Genomic DNA, 25,784 nt, shown 5'->3' on the forward strand with positions numbered 1-25,784 from the left:
GGAGAGAAAACAAACATACACATATATGTATATACACACAATCGTCACATTACTCAAAGAAACATAATGAAAGGTTTGCAGAATGGTTTCTGCGTTTGGGCATACGTGATATGTTGGTAGTGATTTACATCAGTTTGTGGCTGGTTTCTAGGCCTCAGCGGTCAGTTGCCAAACAGCGTTAAGTCGAGTGGGACTTATGAGTGAAGCAGACTTGGCCAAATGCTGATGTAAATCTGTAGCTTCATGTGTCTCAAGCAGGCAGCATTACACAGAATGATGCAACAGCAACTTGGAAATCAGTTTTATTTGTTTAAAAATCAATAAATAAATTGAAACATCTAAATATTAATCAATTTAACAAAACTAACAATAATGCAATGAATGAAGTGGATCAAGCATTTCAGATTCTGCTATTTCCTAAAATTCAAACCTACGCCATCCGATCATACTGTAGTGAATACATACTTTGATTTTCATGTATGGTGTGTGTGTGTCTGGATTACTAGCCCAGTGACAATACACCCCCTAATATTTTACAGCACAATTTCCCTGTGGTCTTGAATGAAAATAGGTATGTATTTGTCTGACCCACAGTGTAGGTAGGTTAGTCTAAAATGCAGAGAAAACTTTAATGTAAAAATATGTATCCTGTCTCCAAGAGGAAAATGGAGTGTTCCCTGATGAACCTGATAGACCAAATGAGTACTGTATTGTGCACTGTTTCTATGAAGCTGCAGGACTCTCTGAAGGAGTTTGACTTTGGTTAATGATGGAGGCAGCACTCAGTATAGTCATAAGGAGGCCAAAAGAAATAAATTTGATACTTTCAGACCAATAATAACATAACCTCTGACCTTAGAGTGATATTTATAAGATCAGGCATGCACAGCAGCTTGGTCCTTTGATTTTAACTTCTGAAGGCACGTGTGCAGCATCTGCACGTTTGCCTCCTCCATTTCTTTAATAAAAGGCTGTCCTTTTTTTTGTAACACTATGTTGAGAAATTAGATTGATATGTTAATAAGCTTGCTGAAAGGTCACTGATATCAACTGTATGATCATCATCACAATGGTGACCTAACCCACAGGAATATACACCTGTTAGAAAATGCAACAAAGATCAGTTACTAAAATACAGGGTAGCCAAATACTGAAAAAGATTCAAATTAATCTGAACTTGGAAGAAAGTAGGACTTTTTAAATACACAGTAAAATCCTGGTAATTACAGTGAATAATTCAGGAATGCTGTTAAAACACATACAACTTTTAATCATATTTTAGGACTTAGACTGAAGTAAGGTCCTTCAAAGTTGTTCATTTCTCCCTCACAGCAGGTATAACTGGAACAGATTATTGCACAGTCCCTAAAGTGGATTCATTCCTATTTGGACCCAGATAATATATTTTTTTAAAAATCATATGAGCAGCAGAATCTCAATCTCTTCTGGATTCTTTACACCAAAATATTTCCTGATAATTCCAGGGCAATCATTGGAAATTCAAACCCAGCAAACAATTCAGGAATACAAGGGTTTTTTTTTCCTATTGCCGCCAGTAGGATTCCCCTGTTGCAAACAGAATATTAAAATCCCAGGAATCTTGTAACTGATGGTGATCAATATATCCAGATATATAGCAGCTTCCTTTCCTGAAGAGTGGATTCCTGGGTGGATTGGGATATTCAGGGTCACGCCAGCACACTAGTCAATCGTAGCTGATTGGAGTAAGTGGCTCCACTCACCAGAAATAGCTTTGACGAATCTTTGAGGTAATTCTGGTCATTGAATCACTTCACCAATTGACAATGCAGAGATACTCTTTTGGTGTGAATTAATAATTAAAGTGACTTATGCTTCAATTGCAGCTTATAATGTTCTTGAAAATCAACCTATTCAGAGATATTAATACACACCCCTCTGGAGCAGGTGGGACTTGAACCCTGGCCTCCTGGCCCAGAGTTAGGGACACTACCACTGTGCCACAAGAAACCTCCAATTATGTTAGAATTTTGATGGAGGGGTGGAGTGAAACCATCCTTTGGTTATTCAGGTTTTCCAGACACGGAAATGTTTTTGAAGTAATAAAAATAATGGGAGAATTGTTGCCAATGCTTGGGTTTTGTCACTTGCGGCTAATTATCAAAATGTCACAGATTGAAGGTTTTATTGCTTTAGAAGTTTCAGAGTTCATGCAGTCGAGAAAGTTAATTCACCAACACAATTTGGTCAAGTTGTGTTCTTGTCAGATCCTCCATTTCCCAGTCTATTCCCAGTCCGTCACTTTGATTTTGTGATGAGAACAGAGTTTGATGGAGGAACTTGGAGAAGGTGGGGCTGGTGCTAAGGGGTGCCTGCATCAAGTCGACACCCAGTAAACAGCAGAGCTGTGACTGGGCCGTGCAAACTGCCTCACAGTCTGTCTGGGTGAAGTCTGGCAGAAAGGAAGAGGGCATTAAGTGAGGCGCAGGTTTTAAATCATGTGCTATTTCCATTACATTCTGGAACACAGGGATCTTCACAGAGTTGGGTTCCACAAAGCGTTTAGGCTGGGAACTGTTCAGACATCGGAGCTGCAGCATTCTGCAAAATAAGAAGTATGTTTTATGATCCCACTCCAGCCCTTGGCTCTCAAAACAACACAAGTTCAAAATCTGAATCCAAATCTATTCCTATTGAAGGCTAAAAGTTACCATAACACATAAGAACAGGAATTAGGCTATTCAGCCCATCGAGCCTGCTCTGCCACTCAGTCATGGTTAATAAGCCTCTCAACCCCATTCTCCTGATTTCCCCCGAACCCTTAATGCTCAGGAACCTATCTATCTATCTCAGTCTCAAATACACTCAATGACCTGGTCTCCACACCTTTCTGTGACAATGAATTCCATAGATCCCCTACTCTCTGACTGAAGAGGTTTCTCCTTATCTCCATTCTAAAGGGTCTTCCCTTTACTCTAAGGCTGGGCCCTTGGGTCCTGGTCTCTCCTACCGATGGAAACATCTGCCCAACATCCACTCTGTCCAGACCACTCAGTATCCTGTGTGTATTTAGTTAGATCCCCCTCATCCTTCTAAACTCCAAGTACAAACCCAAAGTTCTCAAATGTTCCTCTCACGTTCAGCTTTTCATTTCTGGGACCATTCCCGTGAACCTCCTCTGGACCTGCTCCAAGGCCAGTACATCCTTCCTGAGATATGGGGCCCAAAACTGCACACAATACTCCAAATGTGGTCTGACCAGAGCCTGAGAGAGCCTCAGAAGGACATCCCTGCTTTTATATTCAAGTCCTCTCAAAATAAATGCCATTATTACATTTGCCTTCCTAACTACTGACTCAACCTGTAAGATTACCTTGAGAGAATCTTGGACTAGAACCCCCAAGTCTCTTTGCACTTCAGACTCTGAATTTTCTCCCTGTTTAGAAAGTGTGGTACCATTACCCTTCCACACAGACATGATTTGACAACTATCAGGCTATTGCTGTGAGGTTATGGGAGTCTGCAATCTGAAGTGAGAACCGAGGATAATTTCCACAGTTGCTGGCAATTATTTCTTTAATTTCCAACAATTGACTAAGGCATTTCCTGCACATTTTCCAAATTCCCAAACATGTCTTGATTTCTTAATACTTAGATAAAACAAGATTTGGACAGTGACTTCTCTCTAATTGATTGCCTTGATATAAGTGAACCCTATGCTGTTGATTTTTGGTCTTAAACAAATTGACGAGAAAATTTCCCATGGTCTTTGACAGAAACTCACTTTTGTTGCTGCAAAGCTTGGCCCAGTAGATTGCTGCCTTCTGTTGTGATCTTGGGGACAAGACCAGGCAAAATGTTCTCAACCTGAGTGACAAACACAGTTACATCAGTAACAACCAGAGCTGCTGCCTGTGTTGTGAAGGAAAGATTAGTTAAATTGTTGGATTGGTTTGACATTGACCTGCTGCAAGTTGCCAGGAGGGTGCTGCTGAGCTGCTCGACTCCGTGACTCAAAGCAGAATGGAGACCTCCAGATATGTCGAGTAATCCCAGTAATTTTGTTAAGCCCAAAGAATCCTCTTGTCCTGGTGCTTTTACGCAGCTGTTGGCGGAAAGGTTTCAGACCTAGAAAACAACCAACAGAGCTCAGTAACAGCTTCAATTAACTGGCTTCTCTGCAGAGTCTTTTTTCACGGTGGAATTGCAATGGTGAGATTTACCTGCAGTTAGTGAGGTGTCAGAGGCTCTTCGTCCTTCCTGGAAGGTGAGTGGTAGCTGAGTATCACAGATTCCAACTCCATGTTCCTGTGTTTGCAGTATCGGAGTTGCAGAAGTGGTATATACAAATGGTGGAGCTATTGCCTCATCTGTGAGCCTCGTGATATTTAGGGAGTGGAATCCATCATCAGATGTGGTCATTAGACAGCTATTGGAATATGCATCCTCTGGTATATTGGCTTGTGAGGAGATTGCTGTACCTGTGGAAAGTGAAGTTGGAGTATGGTATTCAGAAAAACTTAGCAAACACAAATTTAAGATTTTGGGCAAGACGAAATACCTTGTTACACAATGGGGTAATTACTGAAATCACTGTTCACAAGAATTTCAATGATGTGGCCATTTCAGAGACATGGGTAGAACAGGGACAAGAATGGTGTTGCAGGTTCCAGGATTTAGATATTTCAGTAAGATAAGGGAAGGTGATAAAAGAGGGGGAGGTGTGGCATTGTTAGTCAAGGACAATATTACAGCTGCAGAAAGGACTCATCAACTGAGGTAGTATGGGCTAAGTTTAGAAACAGGAAAGGAGAGGTCACCCTGTTGAGAGCTTTCTATAGGCCTCTGAATAGTTCCAGAGATGTAGAGGAAAAGATAGCAAAGATATTTCTGGAAAGGAGCGATTGTAACAAGGTAGTTGTTATGGGGCACTTTAACTTTCCAAATATTGACTGGGAATATTATAGCTCAAGTACTTTAGGTGGGTCAGTTTTTGTCCAATGTGTACAGGAGGGTTTTCTGACAGTATATAGACAGGCCAACAAGGGGCGAAGCCACATTAGATTTAGTACTGGGTGATGAGCCCGGCCAGGGGTTAGACTTGGAGGGAGGGTGAGCACTTTGGTGATAGTGACCACAATTCAGTTATGTTTACTTTAGCAATGGAAAGGGATATGTATACACCAGAGGGCAAGAGTAACAGTTGGGGGAAGGTAATTATGATGCAATTAGGCAAGATTTAGGATGGGGAAGGAAACTGCAGGAGATGGGCTTAATTGAAATGTGGAGCTTCTTCAAGGAACAGCTGCTGTGTGTCCTTGATAACTATGTACCTGTCAGGCAGGGAGGAAGTTGTTGAGCGCAGGAGCTGTGGTTTACTAAAGAAGTTGAATCTCTTGCCAATTTCTGATTCCTGATGTTGGGGTCAGCGAAGGAGTCACTTGTGTGTGAAAACAACCTCAGCGCTTACTGTCAATGTCCTTCAGAAATCTCCATCTTGGTGACATCACCTCTCAGTCTTCTAAATACCAGAGAACACAGACCCAATTTACTCAGCTTCCTATCAGATGTCAGTCATCTCAACCAAAGGGCCCAATCCAGGGAACCTTTGCTGTACTGCCTTCTTTCATAAATCAGAGAATCAAAACCTTCAACAGACTCCCAAATAGAGTCCCACCAAAGCCCTGTACAATCGTAGCAAGACTTCCTATTGCTAAACTTCAATCCCATTGCAATAAAGGCTGACACGCCATTTGCCTTCCTAACTGCTTGTTGTAAGTGTACAGTAACGGTATGTGTTCCTGGTATGCATTGCATTCCTCTATTTATCCCAAATATATTAATAGCAGAACAGTTAGTGAACAAAAGCAAGACTATATACAGGGAGGCAAAGGCCTAGTGGTATTATCGCTGAGCTGTTAATCAAAACACACAGGTTATGTTTTGGGGATCCAGATCAAAATACCCAGGTACTATTTTAGGGTCAAATCCTGCCACAGCAGATGGAATCATAGTTTAATAAAAATATGGAATTAAGAGCTTAAATGAAGTTGTTGACTTGCTTGCTGAGTGGGTAAGTTTGGGTACGTTTTGTCACCATACTAGGTAACATAGTCATCTCTCTGGTGAAGCACACTGATGTTACTTATGATTTGGAGATGCCGGTGTTGGACTGGGGTGTACAAAGTTAAAAATCACACAACACCAGGTTATAGTCCAACAGGTTTAATTGGAAGCACTAGCTTTCGGATTATCACCTGATGAAGGAGCATCGCTCCGAAAGCTAGTGCTTCCAATTAAACCTGTTGGACTATATCCTGGTGTTGTGTGATTTTTAACTGATGTTACTTAGTACAGTAACAAAACATCTGTGAACAAACTTACCAGCTCAGTGAGCAAATCAACATCATCCACAATCTGAGCTACAAATCTTCAAGAACTTGAGTTTAATGATGGCCATGAACCTATTGTCTATTGTTGGGAAAATCCCATCTGGGTCAGTAATGCCCTTTAGGGAAGGAAACTGCCATTCTTTCCTGGTCTGGTCTACATGTGACTCCAGACCCACAGCGACGTGGCTGACTTTTAACTGCCCTCTGGGCAATAAATACAGGCCTAGCTAAGTGAAGCCCTCATCCTATAAATTTTTTTTTTAAATGAAAGTAACTGGTAAGCTATGTAGACATGTCTAATCTATACAACTGCTACTACACTTTCTGTAAGAGGAAGTAGATTATATGTGACACTGTCTCCTAGTGGGTAGTGATAGACAAGATACACTCCATTAAGAGGTGCATGAAGATCGCAACAGTATACCAAGTCCTGTTAACTGTGTGGAGATGTGGCACAGTGATAATGGTACTAGACTAGTAACTCAGAACCTAGACGAATGCTGTGGGAGGAAGATAGTGACATTTAATCAAATAAATCTTGAATTGAATGCTCATCCTCATGATAGTAACCATGAAATCTTTGTTAATTGTGTAAAAACCTAACTGGTTCACTCATGTGCTTTAAGGAAGGAAATCTCTCACCCTTATCTATTCTAGCCTACATATGACTCCAGACATACAGCAATGTCCACTCAATTCATGCCAATTAGGGATGGACAACATTCTTTCGCTGAACGTGAATGTTTATGGAAGAACAGTTTAAAAGTTTCATGCCTTTCAAAGAGCATTTTGCTTGTCTTTAGATACTACCACCCACTTCCTTACAATCCACCTTATTGTTGCCTACTCACTAAAGTGTGAACCTGTGGAAGGAAGACCGAGAGGCGGTGTTCAAATTAACACAAGAATCACCTCAGCAGATTCGGTGAACAGGGAGCATTGAACAGTTTTCAATCTTTCCCTCTGCCTATAATGCGCTTGTGTCTGTGTGTAAGGGGGAATTGATAAGGGGAATTAGAATTTTTATTAGTACAGTAATATGCTAGCAATGCATAATTCCTTCATAGTAGCTACAGTATATTTTCTTTAACTAAATAGTAATTCTTGCTCAGTAGAGACCTGTTCCATGCTCTGTCTGGATCCGAATTCTGTGTACTTTTAAAAAAAGTTTTTAATATTTGTGATGGCTCTGGGAATAGTGGGGGCTTGATTTCCTGTGTTAACCCACTGAGGGGTAACAATTCAATGATAAACAGCTGAGGCTCCAACACTGATCCTTGTAGCACTCCACTCATTCTCCCCTGCCAACTGGAATGAGTCCGATTTATGGGTACTGTCTGCAATTACAATCGTTTATCCATCAATTATTCATGCTAATATATTATTCCAACTCCATAAGCCCTTATCTTACCTATCTTGGTCAAATATGATTTATTTTTCAAAGTACATTGTTAAGAGTTCCTTACTAATATATTCTTATGTCAGACAAACATTGTTTCCTTTCTCAGTCATTTCTTGAGTGGTAATATTTGGTTAAAGTTATGTTTGCTAACTTACTGTGATAGTTCCAGAATCTAACAAATTTTGGAAACTTGTAGCTAACACATCCATTATCTTGGGAGTTCTCTCTTTTAGAATGCTGGGGATGCTGGTCATTGCATTCCGTGAATTTGTCAGTTTTTAAGACCCTGAAGTTTCGGCCATACTTCTCTGCTGGAATTAATTACCTTCATTCCCACTCTTTTCAGCACTCAGACCATCCTCTAGGTTTTGTATCTATCTTGTGTTTCCACTGTGGCAGACTCTTCATATTCATAGACTCTGACCAATATTCCCTGTTCGTGTGGAGTTCTGAAGTCTATGCTCAATCCTGATGAAGGGCTTTTGCCCAAAACATCAATTTTCCTGCTCCTTGGGGGATGCTGCCTGACCTGCTGTGCTTTTCCAGCATCACTCTAATCTTGAACCCAGCATCTGCAGATCTCACTTTCACCCACTTTAGGAGGAAGGCTGACTCTGACCCAACCTGATAGAACAGATCCCTCATTAACTGCTGCACGCCAGAATCATCTTAGGAAATGCTCAGTACTGGCATAGCCAGGTCTGCATTATCTGCTGCATCTCATGCCCCAGTGATGCTCAATGCTGTAAAATTCAGCACTCTGCTCCCCAGTGCTCGGAGACCTTTCCCCATCGTTCCTGGAACCTCAGAACTTCCAGCTTGTGTTTCCAGATACTGGATCTCCCTCAACATACTATGATACTGAGACACCCTAACCTGTCACCCAGCTCTTCCCATTGTCCAGTTGAGAATAGTCTCAGACAATTGAAATACTGCGAGACACACTCATGGCCTAACTGAAGCTACATTATATTGAGTAAAAACTTACAGGGAGCAGTCTCGTTGTTCAAGTGAGCAGGCACACCAGCCACTGTGTGTCGCCGGGTTGCACTGCTTAGAGTGTGCAGTGGGATCTGGATTTTCTCCATCATATGTTCCTCTAGATCCTGTTCCTGTCTTGCCTCTTCGCTGATAGTAGTGTCCAGCAAGATGCTGCGAGATATTGATCGATTCCTGATCAGGACATTGACTGATGCATCCACTGGATGAAGCACTGGCTGCTTGATCATTTAATAGAAAATAAAAGGAAATACAGAAATTTCTTTTGTGAAATAAGTTGCTTCATAAAAGCTAAAACAACATAAAATGGAGCAACAGATTCTGCAGAATTCAGCATCCAAGTTATTTTTAAAAATTTAAAACATAAAACATAGTTTATTATTCTCAGGTTTTTAACATTCAACAGCTTCAGAAAAATAAATTGCGTCTTTCTGACATGTTTTTAACTAATGCAACATAGACATTGCTGGCTAGCCCAAGCATTTACTGCCCATTCCTAACTGCCCTGAAGATGGTTAAGAGTTAACTACATTGCTGAAGGTCTGGTGTCACATGTAGGCCAGTGATTTCCTTCTCTCAAGGGCATTTGTGAACTACAAGGGTTTTTACAACAATCGACATGGTTACATGGACAGCATCAGGCTTGTATTTTTTTTAAACTGAACCCAAATGTCACCATCTGTGATGGTGGGATTTGAGCATATGTCCCCAGATTATTAGATCGGGATTGTGAACTAGTAATCCAGTCACATTACTAATACACCTTCACAATGAAGAAGTAATGTCACATTCCAGATGACTGAAGTGTGGGAGGGTCGGATTTGTACCTGAGGAGTTATCAGTCACAGCATTGGCCTCAAGATATGCAAACGCTAGTGACTCTTAAAAGTAAAGAATGCAGTGACCACATGAAGAATTTCTAGCAACCCTCAACAAAATACATGTTGAGCGACTTTCACAGAAACAAAGTGTGAAGCTCAGACAGGTTAATGTCATTGCTGAAAGCTCCTTCAACATTACATCTCAGGAAATAAAGGTCACTGCCAGTACTTCCCAGAGACACACTTTAATTTCTTCCATTCAGCACTAAACTATTTATAACTCACCTCCATTTGAAAGTGTTCAGATGCTGCTCTGGGCACTTGATGTTGTACTGAAGCCTGATTGTAACCAAGCAATAAACTTCGGTGTTCTTTAATTCTTTCAAGAAGAAGGTAGTAGATTGCAGAAAAGTGGTTGTAACTGCTGTTCTGTAACGACTGTAAAATTAAAATTGACAGTTTTAAGGTATCAGAAAAATTCAAAATTACAGCATCTCAGTCTGGGTTGGTTATTCTTCAGAGGGTCGACATGGACTTGTTGGGCTGAATGGCCTGTTTCCACACTAGATAATCTAATTTCATCATCAGATAACACAAGGTATTTGGAATTATGTCACTTGTACTAGAGTTGACTGGATATTATGGAGAAGTACACAATCAAAAATTACAGAAAACTGTTTTATTTACTTCTACTTTAATTTTTATCATTAAAATGAATGGTTTTTGACTTTTTTTTTTACAATTTTCATTTGTCTTCTTCATTTGTAGATAGAGATGTAAACAAAGCTCTAAATACCCTTTCACAATAAAGCATTGGTTCAAGATGCTGTTCCCACATCTGATACTCTACCTCGATAGTCTTCTGTTTGTCAATACCAAGGCTGTGCATGAGGCTAAGAACCTGCTGATTGTAATTGCCAAGGTTTGAGTTGTAGTCTTTGAGGGTATAGGTTGGTGGTTTCTGTGTCAACATCCAGCGGTGCTGTTTAATCTGAGAGACTGTAATCCGCTTCACAGGATCCACTATCAGCATGCGACGAATTAAATTCTCACAGTCTGTTAGAGCAAATAATCAGCTTTAGTCAAGATTGAGCTCAAACTGCACACAAACTTTACATTGCTGGAGAGTTACTTCTTTGTAATAATCTGATGAATATTAAAATCAAAAGGAAATGCTGAAAAATGATGAGTGCTTAGAACCTTCAGATAAGAAGAATGGGATTCGGAAACGGCCTTCTATCACCCTCTGCCTCAGGACTGGTAACGTCGGCCCATCAAATGGTAGGGATCCACAAACTAGAACATACAGGACCACTCCCAAACTCTGTTGGAACAAAGAAAATGTCTGTCATTTCTTCATGTGAACCAGAATTAAAGATATCTCAAGTCTATAAACAAATTTCTTTTGTTCACCTACCCAGATATCAATGTGAGGACCTTCATACTCTTTCCCTTCAAAGACTTCTGGTGCTGCATAGGGTGGGCTGCCACACCAAGTCGACAACAACTCACCGTGCTTATAAAAATTTCCAAAACCAAAATCTGTGAAAGAAGAGACAAATTACTCACCCAATAAACTAAAACCTGCTGAGTTCTTAAGAACTTTAACAAACAGCAACTTAACTTAGAGGGAAATGGGTCTGAGTGGGTTACTCTTCGGAGGGTCGTTGTGGACTTGTTGGGCCGAAGGGCCTGTTTCCACACTGTACTGAATCTAATCTAAACTCTAGTTTTAACCCATTACATCTGCCACCTAGAGGGAAAGGGGCAGCAAATGTATGAAACACCATCAACTGCAAATTCTCTTACAAGCCAAACATTGTTAATGGTTGGAACTGGTGTAGATGTAGAGTTTTTGTCAGTGAAACTCAATGGGCAAAAGGGCTGCTTCTGTACTGTATGATCCTATGGATTATGATTGAGTAGAAAAACATTCAGAGTTATGGGGAAATGTATGATTGATTTGGTACCGCACATAAGGCTACTTAACAAGTTAAGGGCCCACGATGTTAGATGTAGTGTATTAGTGTAACAGAAGGTTGGCTAACAAGAGGCAGAGATCTGGGTTAGGGAGGCATTTTCAGGGTGGAAACCTGTAATTGGGGAATGCCATAAGGATCAGTGCTGGGGGCAGAATTATTCACAATGTATAATAACAACTTGGATGGGGAAAGTGAACTACATCCAAGTTTGTGGATGACACAAAAATAGATGGGAAGGCAAGCAATGAGGATGACACAAAGAATCTACACAGGGATATGCACAGGGAAAGTAAATGAGCAAAAATTCGGCCGATAGAATATAATGTGGGAAAAATGTGAGGTTATGTACGTCAGCAGGAGCTGTAGAGGATATTATTTAAATGGAGAAGGACAGCAGAAAGCTACAGCACAGAGATTTAGAGATCCTCACCCATAAATCTCAAAAAGCTAGCATCCAAGTTCAGCAGGTAACTTGGAGATAAAGGCCAACATCTCACTTGCCTGCAAAGGGAGTATCAAAATAGGGAGGTCTTTCTAAAACTATACAAAGTACCAGTCAGACCACAGCTGGAACACAGAATAATTTTGGTCCCTTTATCAAAGGAAAGATGTGTTGGTGTCAGACACAGTTCAGAGAAAGTTTGCTTGTCTGATCACAGGTATCCGGTATCTTATGAGAGATTGAGTTAGTTGGGTCTGTACTCATTGAAATTTAGCTGAATGTAAGACAACTTTATTGAAACAAAAACAATCATCAAAAGAATTTTGTATTACAACTCCCCTTTTAAGGGGTAAATTCGCTCATTGAACAAGCATTATGACATAGCGCCATTGTCGACCTTAAGACCACAAAATAGCTATCAAAGCAAAGGTAAGCCATTCAGCCCATGGACTTCAAGGTCTAGTTCTTTAAAAGTTAATTGTTTAATTCATAAATAATATATATCGGCATTGGGAGTGACAATTTATTTTCATGAATTCCTTTAAAGGTTTTACTCTCATTACTGTGTTTCTTTAAAGGGCTGTCAAATTGTTAATTGGGCTGATTGAGTTTTGAAGGAAGTCATACAGCATTCAGAATGTTACATTTGTTCTCTTCACGATACCTGCCACCTGTTGAATTTCTCCACAAATTTCTCCTCCTGTTTCTCCAGTGCTTTGTTATTTGAATTTCCAGAATCTGCAGTATTTTGCTTTTATTAATTACTTGCTTTTCTGTAATGCTGCTCCTTGTAAGTAAGCCTACTTTCTGGGAAAAGGTTAATCTTTTCATTTGTGCTTCACCACATGCCTTGAATCTGTGTCACACATTTAATTGCAACTATACTACTGTTCCTTTACTGTAACTCCCATGCCTTCATTACTGTGGGCTAATGAGTCCCAGTGGTACAAGAAGGTTCCTCACCATCCATTCACAAGAATCATTTGGAATGAATGCCAGTTTGCAAGGTCCATACCCATGAATAAATAAAAGTCCTACACCCTCAAACTCTAGCCATACCACACACTCTGCTGACCTTATAGTTCTGATTACCCTGCAGCAACCCTGAACTGATTCTCCTGGTTTTACCATGTTCATTCAGAGGGTTTGCCTACTGTCTGATAAAGTCTGTAATGGTAATGAGCAACAGAGCTACAGCTTCTTACTACAGTCAACCAGCTGGTCCTTATGAGTATAACAGAACAGTATGTAGAAAGGACAAAGAGAATGTTGGAGAAAAAAGGTTCAACATATTCATTGCTCTTACATGAGCATGACAGAAAACAGCACTGAGGGTGACAGAAAAATCTCTTACCTGCAATCTTAATGTTCATGTTGTCGTCAAGCAGCAGATTCTCACTCTTCAGATCTCTGTGAACAATATGATGATTGTGACAATATTCCACAGCCATCAGGATCTGCCAGAATTTGGCACAGGCTTCACTCTCACTTAATGGGCCGTTTGCAGACAGGTAATCTGTAGATTATAGAAAATGTGATTACTGCTGATAGTAATCTGTAGATTACTAAATATATGGTTACTGCTGTTTGTTAATCTATAGATTACAGATAATGCGGTTATTGCTGGAAGTAATCTACAGACTATCTCACTGCTGTTAGTGGTAATCTATGATTTATAAAAGATGAGATATTTCAGGGCAAAAAGGAATCATCTTTCAATTTAATCCAAAATACTTGCAAAGAGAAATGGCAAACTCACCAAACATTTCACCATTCTGTGCAAACTCGGTCACAATATACAGCATGTCCTTTGTTTCCATAACCTTTGGGATCAAAAAAAGTAAAATATTGTCAATGATCTTATAATTTAAATGTTTAAATATTTTTAAATACACCACATTTCTCAGTTTAGCTTTGTTTCATATATTAAATAGAGTTCTAACTCAAGGATTCCCTTAAAAAGGACACAGTGGACAAAGACGAATCAGTGATCCTGCAATCAGGCCAGTCAGTGAAGCTGGCTGCTGGGACTGGTCTCCTTCATAAACACTTTTCAGAAACCATTAAAAAAAAAAATCACACTGTGGCAATTTTAATAAATTTTCAGATGAAATCTAATCAGATTAGAAGAGGTGTATATTAGGCTCAGAAACTGGCTGTGTTACTCTCCACCTGCTTTTATAAGTGTGACAATATCAAGTTTCCAACCTTATGTCAGTAAGATTGTCTCTAATAATATGCAAGTTGAACGAGCTGACTAATTAACAAGTTATTAAAACGCCGATCATCTGCAATTTTACATTGCCTGCTAGGCTCCTGGGAGGATTTTATGCCAGTTAAAACAGGGCACCAATCAGATAGCAGATCAAGCCTCCACCAACACCACGGTTGAAGGAAAGGTTGTTTTAATCCATTTTAACACCTTCAAAATTATTACCAAAGACTGATCCTGAGTGTGGAGGACTTTACAATTGTAGATGACAATATAGAATTACACCAAGATTGCATGTGTACCAGCCTGTGATGCCAACTCTAAGAAACCTTTGTACCCATAACAAAAATCCAACATGATATTACTATAAATTAACTCGAGTCACAAGAGTTTACTATGGTGTAGTATTTACATTTAGAAATCAGAAAGTGGCCCTAATGTTGGCTATGCGCTTGCTTACAATTGACTGGTTTCTCACTGGTAGTTGTGAATTTGCCACAATATGCTCTTTCATTATGGGATACTAGGCTCTATTTGTTGCCATTCACAGCTGCCCTTGAACTGAGTGGATTGCTAGATCATTTTAGACAGCATTTAAGAGTTATAGCCATGTTATAGTCATACAGCACAGACAGACGCTTTGGTCCAACCAGTCCATGCTGAACATAATCCCAAACTGAACTAGTCCCTCCTGCCTAATCCTGGCCCTCCAAATCTTTCCTATTCTCATATCTACCCAAATGTCTTTTAAATGTTGTAACTGTACCCACATCCACCACTTCCTCAGGAAGTTCATTCCACACATGACCCATTTGTTTCATGTCTTTCTTAAAATCTCTCTCCCCTCTCACCTTAAAAATGTGCCCCCAGTCTTGAAATCCCCTATCCTATTAGCTCTCATTATTTTATGGATTTCTATCAGTTCACCTCTCAACTTCCTACACTCCTGAGGAAAAAGTCCCAGCCTTTCTTTATAAAGCAAACCTTTATAAAGCAAATCTGGAAACATCCTGGTAAATCCCTGCTTCCTCTGGTCATAGCAAGTATTACCATGACATTTCCTCATTCGGTTGGGGTGACAGAGGCAGCTATCATAGAATTTCCATAGAATCCCTATGGTGTGGAAACAGGCCATTTGGCCCAACAAGTTCACACTGACCCTCTGAAGAGTATCCCACTCAGACCCATCCTCTTACCTTTTAACCCCACATTTCCCCCCAACTAATACACCTAATCTACACATCCCAGAACACAGTGGGCAATTTAGCATGGTCAATTCACCTGACCTGCATATCTTTGGACTGTGGGAGGAAACAGAGCACCCAGAGGAAATCCACACGAGGAGAATGTGCAAACTCCACGCTGACAGTCGTCCGAGGGATGGAGACGAGAGGTAACAGACATGCATTTACTGATCAGCCTCCTGCACCAGACTACAAAATGTAAACTTTACCCCACAGTACAGGGAAGGGAAATCAAACTGACATGAACGGAAGCAGTTCTAAAATTAAGAACTGGAACATTTTAATGGGCCACATAGAACAAATCTTACTCTGTTCCTAACTGTGTGCTGTCCCTGTCCTGGGACTGTTTGATAGAGACAATGTAGAGAAGACTTTACTTGCAGTTTATAAATGTAGAGTGAGCTTTAGTCTGTATCTAACCCTATGCTGCTCCTTTCCTGGGACTGAGTTAAAAATCACACCACATCAGGTTATAGTCCAACAGGCTTATTTGGAAGCACTACCTTTCAGAACGCTGTCAACTATCTGACAAAGGAGCGGCGCTCCGAAAGCTAGTGCTTCCAATTAAACCTGTCAGACTATAACCTGGTGTGGTGTGATTTTTAACTTTGTACACCCCTGTCCAACACCGGCATCTCCAAATCATTTCCTGGGACTGTGAGATGGAGACAGTATAGAAGAAGCTTTACTCAGCATCTAATCCAGTGCTGTCCTTATCCTGGAAGTATTTGATGGGGATATTGTAAGAAGCTGCTTTACCCAGTGTGTAACACTACATTATACTTGTGCTGGATGGAACTATGTGGAAGGAAATTTACTCTATCCAACCCCCTCCTGTACCTGCGTTGTGGTTACATCTGAATAATGTCCCAGGTTAAATTAGAAGAGTATAGAAATTACGTAAGTTAGAAGGAAAAAAAAACTAGATTTCTTGTATAATTGTTGATATTGAAATTTGAAAGAAAAAACAATTTATCTACAAAGTCATTTCTTTGTCAATTGACATTTTATATTTAAAATGTTTCCTTAAGTTAGTTATAAATGAATAACATTCACTCAAATATTTTAAACACAACATTAACAGCAGCTGACTGGCTTAGTAATAATACTGCTCGAAATACGTCAGAGAAAAGAGCAATTACCAAGAACTGTAAAGAGAGCAGTGCCGTTCCAGGAAATGATAAGTTCAAGCAAGTGAGTGGAGCATGACGTGCTGAACACTGGGCCCACAGCCAGATCAGGCAACGTCACAACTTCGCTCTGAAGGAGAAAAGCGGCTATTCAATTATTTCCTTTGGCTCAGTGACAAAGGAGACTGGCATTCTCAAGTGAGAACAATTCATCTGGAAAGGTCACCTAGGATCTCCTGAACATCACAGAAACTTCGTCAATCATCCAAGCAGAACTTCAAACCCTGGTCCCAGTTTCTGTATTGGCCAGACTGGAGGTAAAGGTCAGGGTTAGCTTTTGCTGTCTGACTGTTAAATACAGGTGATTGAATTTTAAAGGATTTTAACTGAAGGAAATAAAGTGCTTGATGAGATGGAGCAAAACCAGCTGTAAAAATGCAAGCTTCTTTCCATGAAGAAATCACAAGAAATGGGTTCACTAAAGCTGAAAGCAACATTTCACTTTTTTAAATTGGGAGGTATTTATTCTGCTAATATTGACTGATGTGAATTTTATATTACATATTCCCTGCATAACAAATTAAAAATGTCTTAGTCTAACTCAAACCCCACGTACCTCTGATCCAGACATAAACATGAGGAAAAAAAAACTAATCTCATTGCCCCACTCTCTCCTGATAACCTGTATCAGTCCTAATCCTATTGCCTTGCCATCTCCCATAACCCTGCAAAAATCCCAAACCGATCCTACTCTTCCCACAGCCGTCATTCCAAAACTAACCTCACTGCACTGCTGTCTCCATCATTGCCCTATATCAATTATCAAACTAAATGTCACTCCACCACCAGCTCCTGATAACTCATATCAACCCCAATCTAATCTACTGCTCTGTGCTCTTCCCAAACCCCATCTGTTCCAAGTTAATCCCACTGCTGCTATCTCTTCCCATAGCCCAGTACCCAATCCTAACATAATCCTACTGCCTTGCTCTCTCCTGACAGCTTTGTATCAATTTCAAACTAATGTCACTGTCCCCCATCTTCCCAAAATTATGTCAATCCCACACTAATCACACGGTCATACTCCCTCCCAAAAGCCATGTCTGTATCAATTCCAAAACTAATCCCACTACCCGGAATGGTTCTCAAAATCTTATATCTATCCCAAATCCTATTGCTCTGTTCTCTCCCCAAAATCTTCTATCTTCCCAAATTAATCCCACTGCCTCATGCTCTTCACACTGTCTCTGTCAATCTTCTAATTCAAATATTCACTCCCATAAAAAGATAGTCTGATCTCCATTTCAAACATAGGAAAATATTCTTTTGCACATAGGAATTCTATAACCTTCGTTAAAAAAGATTTGATTGAGGTGTTCAAAATTCTGAGCGGTCTGGATAGAGTTGATTGGGAATTGTCTCAATTTGTGGAAGGGGTGGGAACCAGGGGCTACAAATGGAATGTGATCAGTAAAAAACAAAGAAGAGGAGACCAACATGCAGAAAAACATATTCAGGCAGTGAGTAGTTTGGTTCTGGAATACGCTTAAGAATGTAATAACAGTTTGAATTGCAGCTTTCATCGAGAATTTGCAAGACATTGGGGAAAATGACAGAGGAATAGCCTGAGTTGAATCGCTTTTGCAGACAACCAGCACAAACACAATGGCCAAAATGACCCCATTTTGTGTTGGAACTGCACTTCCCAGGAAGTCTGCTGTCATATGTCATGTTCATGTGTCTTTTGGATGCCATTCTCACACACCCACTGTAGCTTATTCTGCAGCCACTGTGCTACATTTGCCTCTAACAGCTCTGTCATATTTCAGCTCTGATCAAATGGCTGAAATACTGACATTTTCTGGGCAGTTACTTTTTAAGATTCTTTTTCCTCTTGTGATTTCAAGCATCTCTTCATTTGTTGTGTCACCCATAAATGGAATTTTAAGCAGACGCTTAGCACCCAGATTTCAAAATTCTCCACTTTCTTCCAAAGATCTTTACTTCCTGACCAGGTTTCTAAGACAGACTGGGAAATGAATACAATGTGGCACCTCATGACAATTTTCCTTATTATTGGCTTAAGATTTCTTATTGTTAATCTTTATCACTTTTTATGGAATTACTTATGAGCAAAAGATGACAAACTTTTCAACTTAATAACTGTCATGGTTACATTTACTAGCTTCATTTTCTGTATAATTTCAGGTAGATCCCACCAGTTGTCAGAGTGGGATTTGAACCCAAGACCTCAGCATTAGCCTGGGCCTCATGGCCTGTTGACATTAGCACTTGGTTCCTACCTTCCTCCACACAGTGAACATTAACACAAAGTACACACATTAAGTATTCTTTCCTTGCCCTGAGCTTTTAAGTATTTCTCTATTATCATGAATAGGTTCCGCAGTTTGCATAGTTTACATACTTATAAGAGATTTCATGTTAACTGCCATTCCAATTTCATATTCTATTGCTGTCAGTCCGATTTCTCCTCTTTGCTGTTCAAATCGTTACATTCCACTTAGTTCGTGCTTGAAGAACTAAGCATGAAGAGAGCATGGACACACATCATGTCTGTTATCATCCAGAGAGCTCTGGGCCTGCTTCCCCTACCTCTGACTCTCATTGGGAGTGTAGGTTTACGAACAGGAGTCAGGCTGTTGCCTACAGCTGACACAGGTCTTTCTGAAGAACGCTTGCTTTGGGTGGAGGGAAACAGTTGAGTTCCCCAGAGGTTCGCGTTGGGGGAACTTGTTATTAGAGGAGTGACCTGGTTCTGAACATTCAGAGAAAAAATTCAAAGTTTGCAAACGATGTGAATCTTGAAAATGCGAGAACAGGAACAGACTATGGACAAGGAACAAGGAATCCTCCGTAAATTCCCGACTGAGTAATAAACGATAACATAATTTTCGTAATTTTGAAGTATAGTACTGAGAACAAAACCCGGTTAAAACACAGAATACACTTAACAAAAGGCCGGAATGTTATTAATGTTTGTTGAGAGCACAGACTGAAGCGGAATTCTCTACACTCCGCATCGCCAGCGGCAGCAGCTTGAACCCCCGCAGCTGTCGGTCCACCAGACCCCGTTTAACACCAAGGACCGGCTTCCAGAGCGAGCCCGGGTTTTGTGTGTGTCCCCCCTGGCCCTGAGGCTCGGACAGAGCCAGTTCCCCCCCTCGGTACCTGGTATAGTTTGATGATGTGCGGGTGGTTGAGCAGCTTCATGATTTGTACTTCACGGTAAATCTTCTCCAGGTTCCCGGGGTCCAGCCGAGTCTTGTCGATGATTTTAATTGCGACCTGGAGGGAGGAGAGGGCGGATACAGTTAGTCCCAGGGCCCCGTGTCCAGCCCGTGTCTGAGAGACAGCGGGGACAGAGCTCACACTCACCCGGCTCCTGGTCACTCGGTGCCTCGCCAGCTTCACCACCGCGAAGTTCCCTTTGCCCAGGGTCCTCTCGATCTCATAGAACCCCACCCGGAGGGGCCTCCGCCGGGGCCGGGGCCGGGGCCGGGGCCGGGGCTGGTCCTGGTCCTGGTCCTGGTCCCGGGGCTGGTCCCGGTCCCGGGGCTGGTCCCGGTCCCGGGGCTGGTCCCGGTCCCGGGGCTGGTCCCGGTCCCGGGGCTGGTCCCGGTCCTGGTCCCGATCCGGTATCACCATCACTGACAGCGGGCCGCCCGCTCCACCAGCCCGGGATACTGTGTGTTGTGTCCGGGAGCCGCTGGCCGGGGTCTGCTCGCTCTGACGCGGAATCCCGCTCCCTGGGACATTTCCCCATTGACGTATGTTCTGACGTCAGTGAGAGGAGCGAATGAGACGCGGTCTCCATGCAACGCCACTGACGTCCGCCAGGTTGCCATAGAGACACTGCACTTTACGTCAGAGCCACCAGCTAATCACAAGCTGGCCTCAGACCCCGCCCCCCGCCCTGCGCGCTCCAGGTCCCGACCCTCTCCATGCACCACCAGACCCCGCCCAGTGCACCCGAGACCCCGCCCAGTGCACCCGAGACCCCGCCCAGTGCACCACCAGACCCCGCCCAGTGCACCACCAGACCCCGCCCAGTGCACCCGAGACCCCGCCCAGTGCACCCGAGACCCCGCCCAGTGCACCACCAAACACCGCCCAGAGCACCCCAGACCCCGCCCAGTGCATTTCCAGGCTCCGCCCAGTGTATCACCAGACCCCGCCCAGTGCACCCCAGACCCCGCCCAGTGCTCCACCAGGCTCCGCCGAGTGCTCCCCAGACCCTACCCCCTCCCCCGGTCCCCAGACCCTGCCCCCTCCTCCCTGCCCCCTCCCCCGTTCCCCAGACCCTGCCCCCTCCCCCGTTCCCCAGACACTGCCCCCTCCTCCCTGCCCCCTCCCCCGTTCCCCAGACCCTGCCCCCTCCCCCGTTCCCCAGACACTGCCCCCTCCTCCCTGCCCCCTCCCCAGGTCGCCAGACCCTGCCCCCTCCCCAGGTCCCCAGACACTGCCCCCTCCTCCCTGCCCCCTCCCCAGGTCGCCAGACCCTACCCCCTCCCCAGGTCCCCAGACACTGCCCCCTCCCCCGGTCCCCAGACCCTGCCCCCTCCTCCCTGCCCCCTCCCCCGGTCCCCAGACCCTGCCCCCTCCTCCCTGCCCCCTCCCCCGGTCCCCAGACCCTGCCCCCTCCCCCGTTCCCCAGACACTGCCCCCTCCTCCCTGCCCCCTCCCCAGGTCGCCAGACCCTACCCCCTCCCCAGGTCCCCAGACACTGCCCCCTCCTCCCTGCCCCCTCCCCAGGTCCCCAGACACTGCCCCCTCCTCCCTGCCCCCTCCCCAGGTCGCCAGACCCTACCCCCTCCCCAGGTCCCCAGACACTGCCCCCTCCCCCGGTCCCCAGACCCTGCCCCCTCCTCCCTGCCCCCTCCCCCGGTCCCCAGACACTGCCCCCTCCTCCCTGCCCCCTCCCCAGGTCGCCAGACCCTGCCCCCTCCCCCGGTCCCCAGACCCTGCCCCCTCCTCCCTGCCCCCTCCCCAGGTCCCCAGACCCTGCCCCCTCCCCCTCTACCCCCTCCCCAGGTCCCTAAATCCCAACAAGTTGTGCTTTCTCAAAACCGAACCATGCCAGAGCTCTCTGAGACCTAGTCCCACCATCAGTGTACTGTACAAGGTGTTGGTGTGACCATGTCTGGACTGTCAACAGTCTCAGCCCCTTACTTAAGGAAGATAGAATTTCATTGGAGGCAGTTCAGAGAGGTTTCACGAGGATGGACTCTGCTATGAAGGGATTGTCTTATAAGCAAAGACTAAACAGGTTGGGATTCTACTCACTGGGGTTTAGAAGAATGAGAGGTGACCTCATTGAAACATTTAGAATTTTTAAGGAGCTTGACAGCTGTGAGGATGTTTCCCCCCATTGATTCCCTACAGTGTGAAAACAGGCCAGCTCCACACCGACCCTCCAATGAGTAACCCACCTAGATCCATTCCCCTACCCTATTTCTCTACATTTACCCCTGACTAATGCACCTAACCTCCACATTCCTAAACACTATGGGCAATTCTAGCACAGCCAATTCACCTAACCTGCATATCTTTGGACTATGGGAAAAAAGTGGAGCACCCGGAGGAAACACAAGGAGAATGTGCAAACTCCACGCAGTCACCCAAATTAAACCCAGGTCCCTGGCACAATAAGGCAGCAGCGCTAACTACTGAGCCACCGTGCTGCCCCAACAAGTCCACACACCCCATTCCCCTACCCTATTGCGCTACATTTCCCCTGACTAACACACCTATCCTACATATCACTGAACACTATGGGCAATTTAGCATGGCCAATTCACCTAACCTGTACATCTTTGGGTTGTGGGAGGAAATCGGAGCATCCAGAGGAAACTCACGCAGACACAGGGAGAATGTACAAACTCCACACAGACCTGAAGTTGGAATTAAAGCCAGGTCCCTGGCGCTATGAAGCAGCAGTGCCAACCACTGTGCCACCCCTCAGGGAGAGTCTAGGATCAGAGGGCATACTTTTAGAATTAAGGGGTGCTAGTGTAAGACTGAGGTGAGGAATGTCTTCTCAGCGGGATGTGAATGTTTGAAACTCTGGAACTCCTTGTCACAGACAGCTGTGGGGACAGAGTCCTTATGTATATTTATGGCTAAGATAATTATATTTTTGATCATTCAGGGAATCAAGGGTAGTGAGGAAAGGGCAGGAGAGTTGACGGGCCCTAACTTCGATGGTCATGAAGTGCTTTGAAAGGCTGGTCATGGCATTGATCAACTCCAATGATGAAGGGCTTTTGCCTGAAACGTTGATTTTCCTGCTCCTCAGATGCTGCCTGACCTGCTGTGCTTTTCCAGCACCACACTGATCTATACTCATTAATCAAATCCAGCCTCCCACTACTCTTGACCCACTCCAATTTGCCTATCAGACCAATGGATCCATGTCTGATGCCATATCACTTGTCCTTCACTCCGCCTTAGAACATCTTTACACCAAGAATAGCCATGTAAGAATCCTACTCATTGACTACAGTTCAGCCTTCAACACTATTATCCCCTCGAGACTGATTACTAAACTTAGTGATCTCGGATTAAGCCCCAGTCTCTGCAACTGGATCCTCAGTTTCCTTACCCACAGGCCACACTCAGTGAATACTGGGGACAATGTTTCATCCTCACTAACACTCAACATTGGAGCCCCCCAGGGGTGCGTACTCAGCCCCCTACTGTACTCTGTATACCCATGACTGCGTCACCAAATATCAGACTAATGCCATTTACAAGTTCGCTGATGACACCACCATGGTCAGTCGAATCTCAGATGGTGACGGAACAGACTACAGACGGGAGGTGGAAGACCTGGAACAACTGAGCTCTCAATGCCAGCAAAACCAAGAAACACATTATTGACTTTTGGCGGGATGTTACTCATGTCCCCCTACACATTAACAGCACAGAGGGGGAACGAGTGGTCACCCACAATAAACTTTCTTGTACTCTTCATGTGGACGCACTGATTACAAAGGCTCAACAACGTCTCTTCTTCCTCAGGCAGCTGAGGAAATTTAGCATGACGGTGAATACCCTTGCCAACTTTTATAAGTGTGCCTTCGAGAGCATTCTGTCTGGATGTATCACTACCTGGTATGGCAACTGTACCATTCAAGATCAGAGACGGTTACAGAGAGTGGTGAACTCGGCCCGGACAATCACAAAGGCCAACCTCCCATCGATAGACCCCACCTATGTCTACCCCACCTACAGGCCCGATGTCAAGGAAAGGCCGCCAGCATTCTCAAAGATCCATCCCACCCTGGCAATGTTTTTCTCCAACCTGTAGCATCGGGGAGAAGGTACAGAAGCCTGAACACACGCACCAGCAGGTTTTGAAACAGTTTCTACCCGACTGTTGTTAGAATACTGAATGGACTCACAAACTCTTAACATTCGCCTGTACCTGTGTTTTTGTTTTTGCTGCTATTTACCTATTATTTACTATCTATGTTACTTAACTCTGTGACCTGCCTGTATTGCTTGCAAGACAAGAATTTTCAATGAGCCTTGGTACATGTGACAATAAATTCAATTCAATTCAATTCAATCAGTCATGATCTTATTGAATAATGGAGCAGGCTCGAGGAGCTGAATGGCCTACTCCTGTTCCTAAGTCTTATGGTCTTATATGTTGGATCTGTACTCATTGGAGTTTAAAAGAATGACAAGAGACCTTACTGAAACATACAAGACTTAACAGGGCATATTATATTCCTATAAGATAGTTTCCCCTCGTGGGTAAGACTAGGACCAGAGGACATAATCTCAGGATAAAGCGTTGCCCATTTAGAGGAGGGATTCCTTCTCTCAGAGGGTACTTAATCTGTGGGATTCTTTACCCTAAAGGATTGTTAAGGCTGGGTCATTAAATATATTCCAGGTTTCACTCAGTAAGGGAAGCAAGGGTTATAAAGAAAAGTCAGAATAGTGGAGTTGAAGATTTTCACATCAGCCTTTGAATAGTGACGCAGACTTGATGGGCTGAATGGTCCACTTCTGTTCCTGCTTCCTTTGGTCTTGACCTGTTGTTTTGAAATATTTGCATGCCGTGGTCCCTGGGAATGGGTAAGGGGAGTTTGAGCAGCCCAGGTTTGTTTCTGCTCATGCTTAGAAGAGGAAGAGGTGACTTGATTGAAATATTCAAGATCCTGACAGGATGGATGTGACTGCAATCAGTAAGGATAGGTGAAAGCACCCTTCTCCAGCATAATCCTCAACATCAGTGCCCTGCGAGGCTATGTACATAGCCCTCTACGATATTCCTGAGGCACACAGGACTGTGTGACCCAATTCCACCGCAACTCCATTCACAAGTTTACTGACGACACCATCATCGTTGGTCAGCTCGCAAACAACAACGAGACAGGGGACAGGAAGAAAATAGAGTGCTTGATGGCATCAATCTCAGCTAAACAAAGGAGCTGGACATTGACTTCAGGAAGTGGAGTGGAGGGTACACCTCTGTCTGTATCAATGGCGCTGAGGAGGAGATGGTCAACAGTGTCAAGTTCCTGAGAGTGATGATCACCAACAATCCGTCCTGCTCCACCCATGTTAATACTATGATCAAGAAAGCACAACAATGCCACTACTTCTTCGGGAGGCTAAGGAAATTCAGCACATCCATAAAGATTCTTATCAATTTTTATAGATGCACCATAAAGAGCATCCTATCCGGTAACTTCTCTTCCCAAGCTCACCGCAAGAAACTAGAGAATTGTGAACACAATTCAGTCCATCCCAAAACCAGCCTTCAAGCCATTGACTCCATCTAGACTTCCCACTGCATCAGGAAAACAAACATAATCAAAGATCCCCCCTACCCTCCTCCATTGGGCAGAAGATATAAAAGTTTGAATACATGTACAAACAGATTCAAGAACAGCTTCTTTCCTGCTGTTTTCAGAGTTTTGAATGGAACTTTCTAATGTTAATTCTGATCTCCCTCTTGCACCTTCTCTGCGGCTGTAACACTGTATTCTGCACTCTCTTCTGTTCCCCAATGCAGTATGACACGTCTGACAATACTTTTCACTGTACCTCGGTACAAGTGACGGTAATACATCAAGTCAAATCAAATCTTGTGGAAGAATCAAGAAATAGGGGGATGACCGTTCAAAAACCAGATCAGGAAATG

General features: G+C 43.4%; 1 protein-coding gene across 1 annotated transcript; it reads right to left on the bottom strand.

The window, feature by feature from the left end:
• Positions 1 to 342: 342 nt before the first annotated feature.
• On the bottom strand, positions 343 to 20,387 carry sik1 (salt-inducible kinase 1). Its single transcript, XM_072585803.1, is given in 14 exon segments — positions 343 to 2,580; positions 3,764 to 3,846; positions 3,944 to 4,107; positions 4,203 to 4,460; positions 8,762 to 8,993; positions 9,879 to 10,031; positions 10,444 to 10,649; positions 10,794 to 10,917; positions 11,011 to 11,135; positions 13,372 to 13,533; positions 13,777 to 13,840; positions 19,793 to 19,909; positions 20,000 to 20,318; positions 20,320 to 20,387. Coding segments are annotated over 14 exon segments (2,451 nt in total). The 3' UTR covers positions 343 to 2,204.
• Between the last annotated feature and the right edge of the window lie 5,397 nt (positions 20,388 to 25,784).

This window comes from Chiloscyllium punctatum, chromosome 15, assembly GCF_047496795.1.
Source record: "Chiloscyllium punctatum isolate Juve2018m chromosome 15, sChiPun1.3, whole genome shotgun sequence".
Lineage (NCBI taxonomy): Eukaryota > Metazoa > Chordata > Chondrichthyes > Orectolobiformes > Hemiscylliidae > Chiloscyllium > Chiloscyllium punctatum.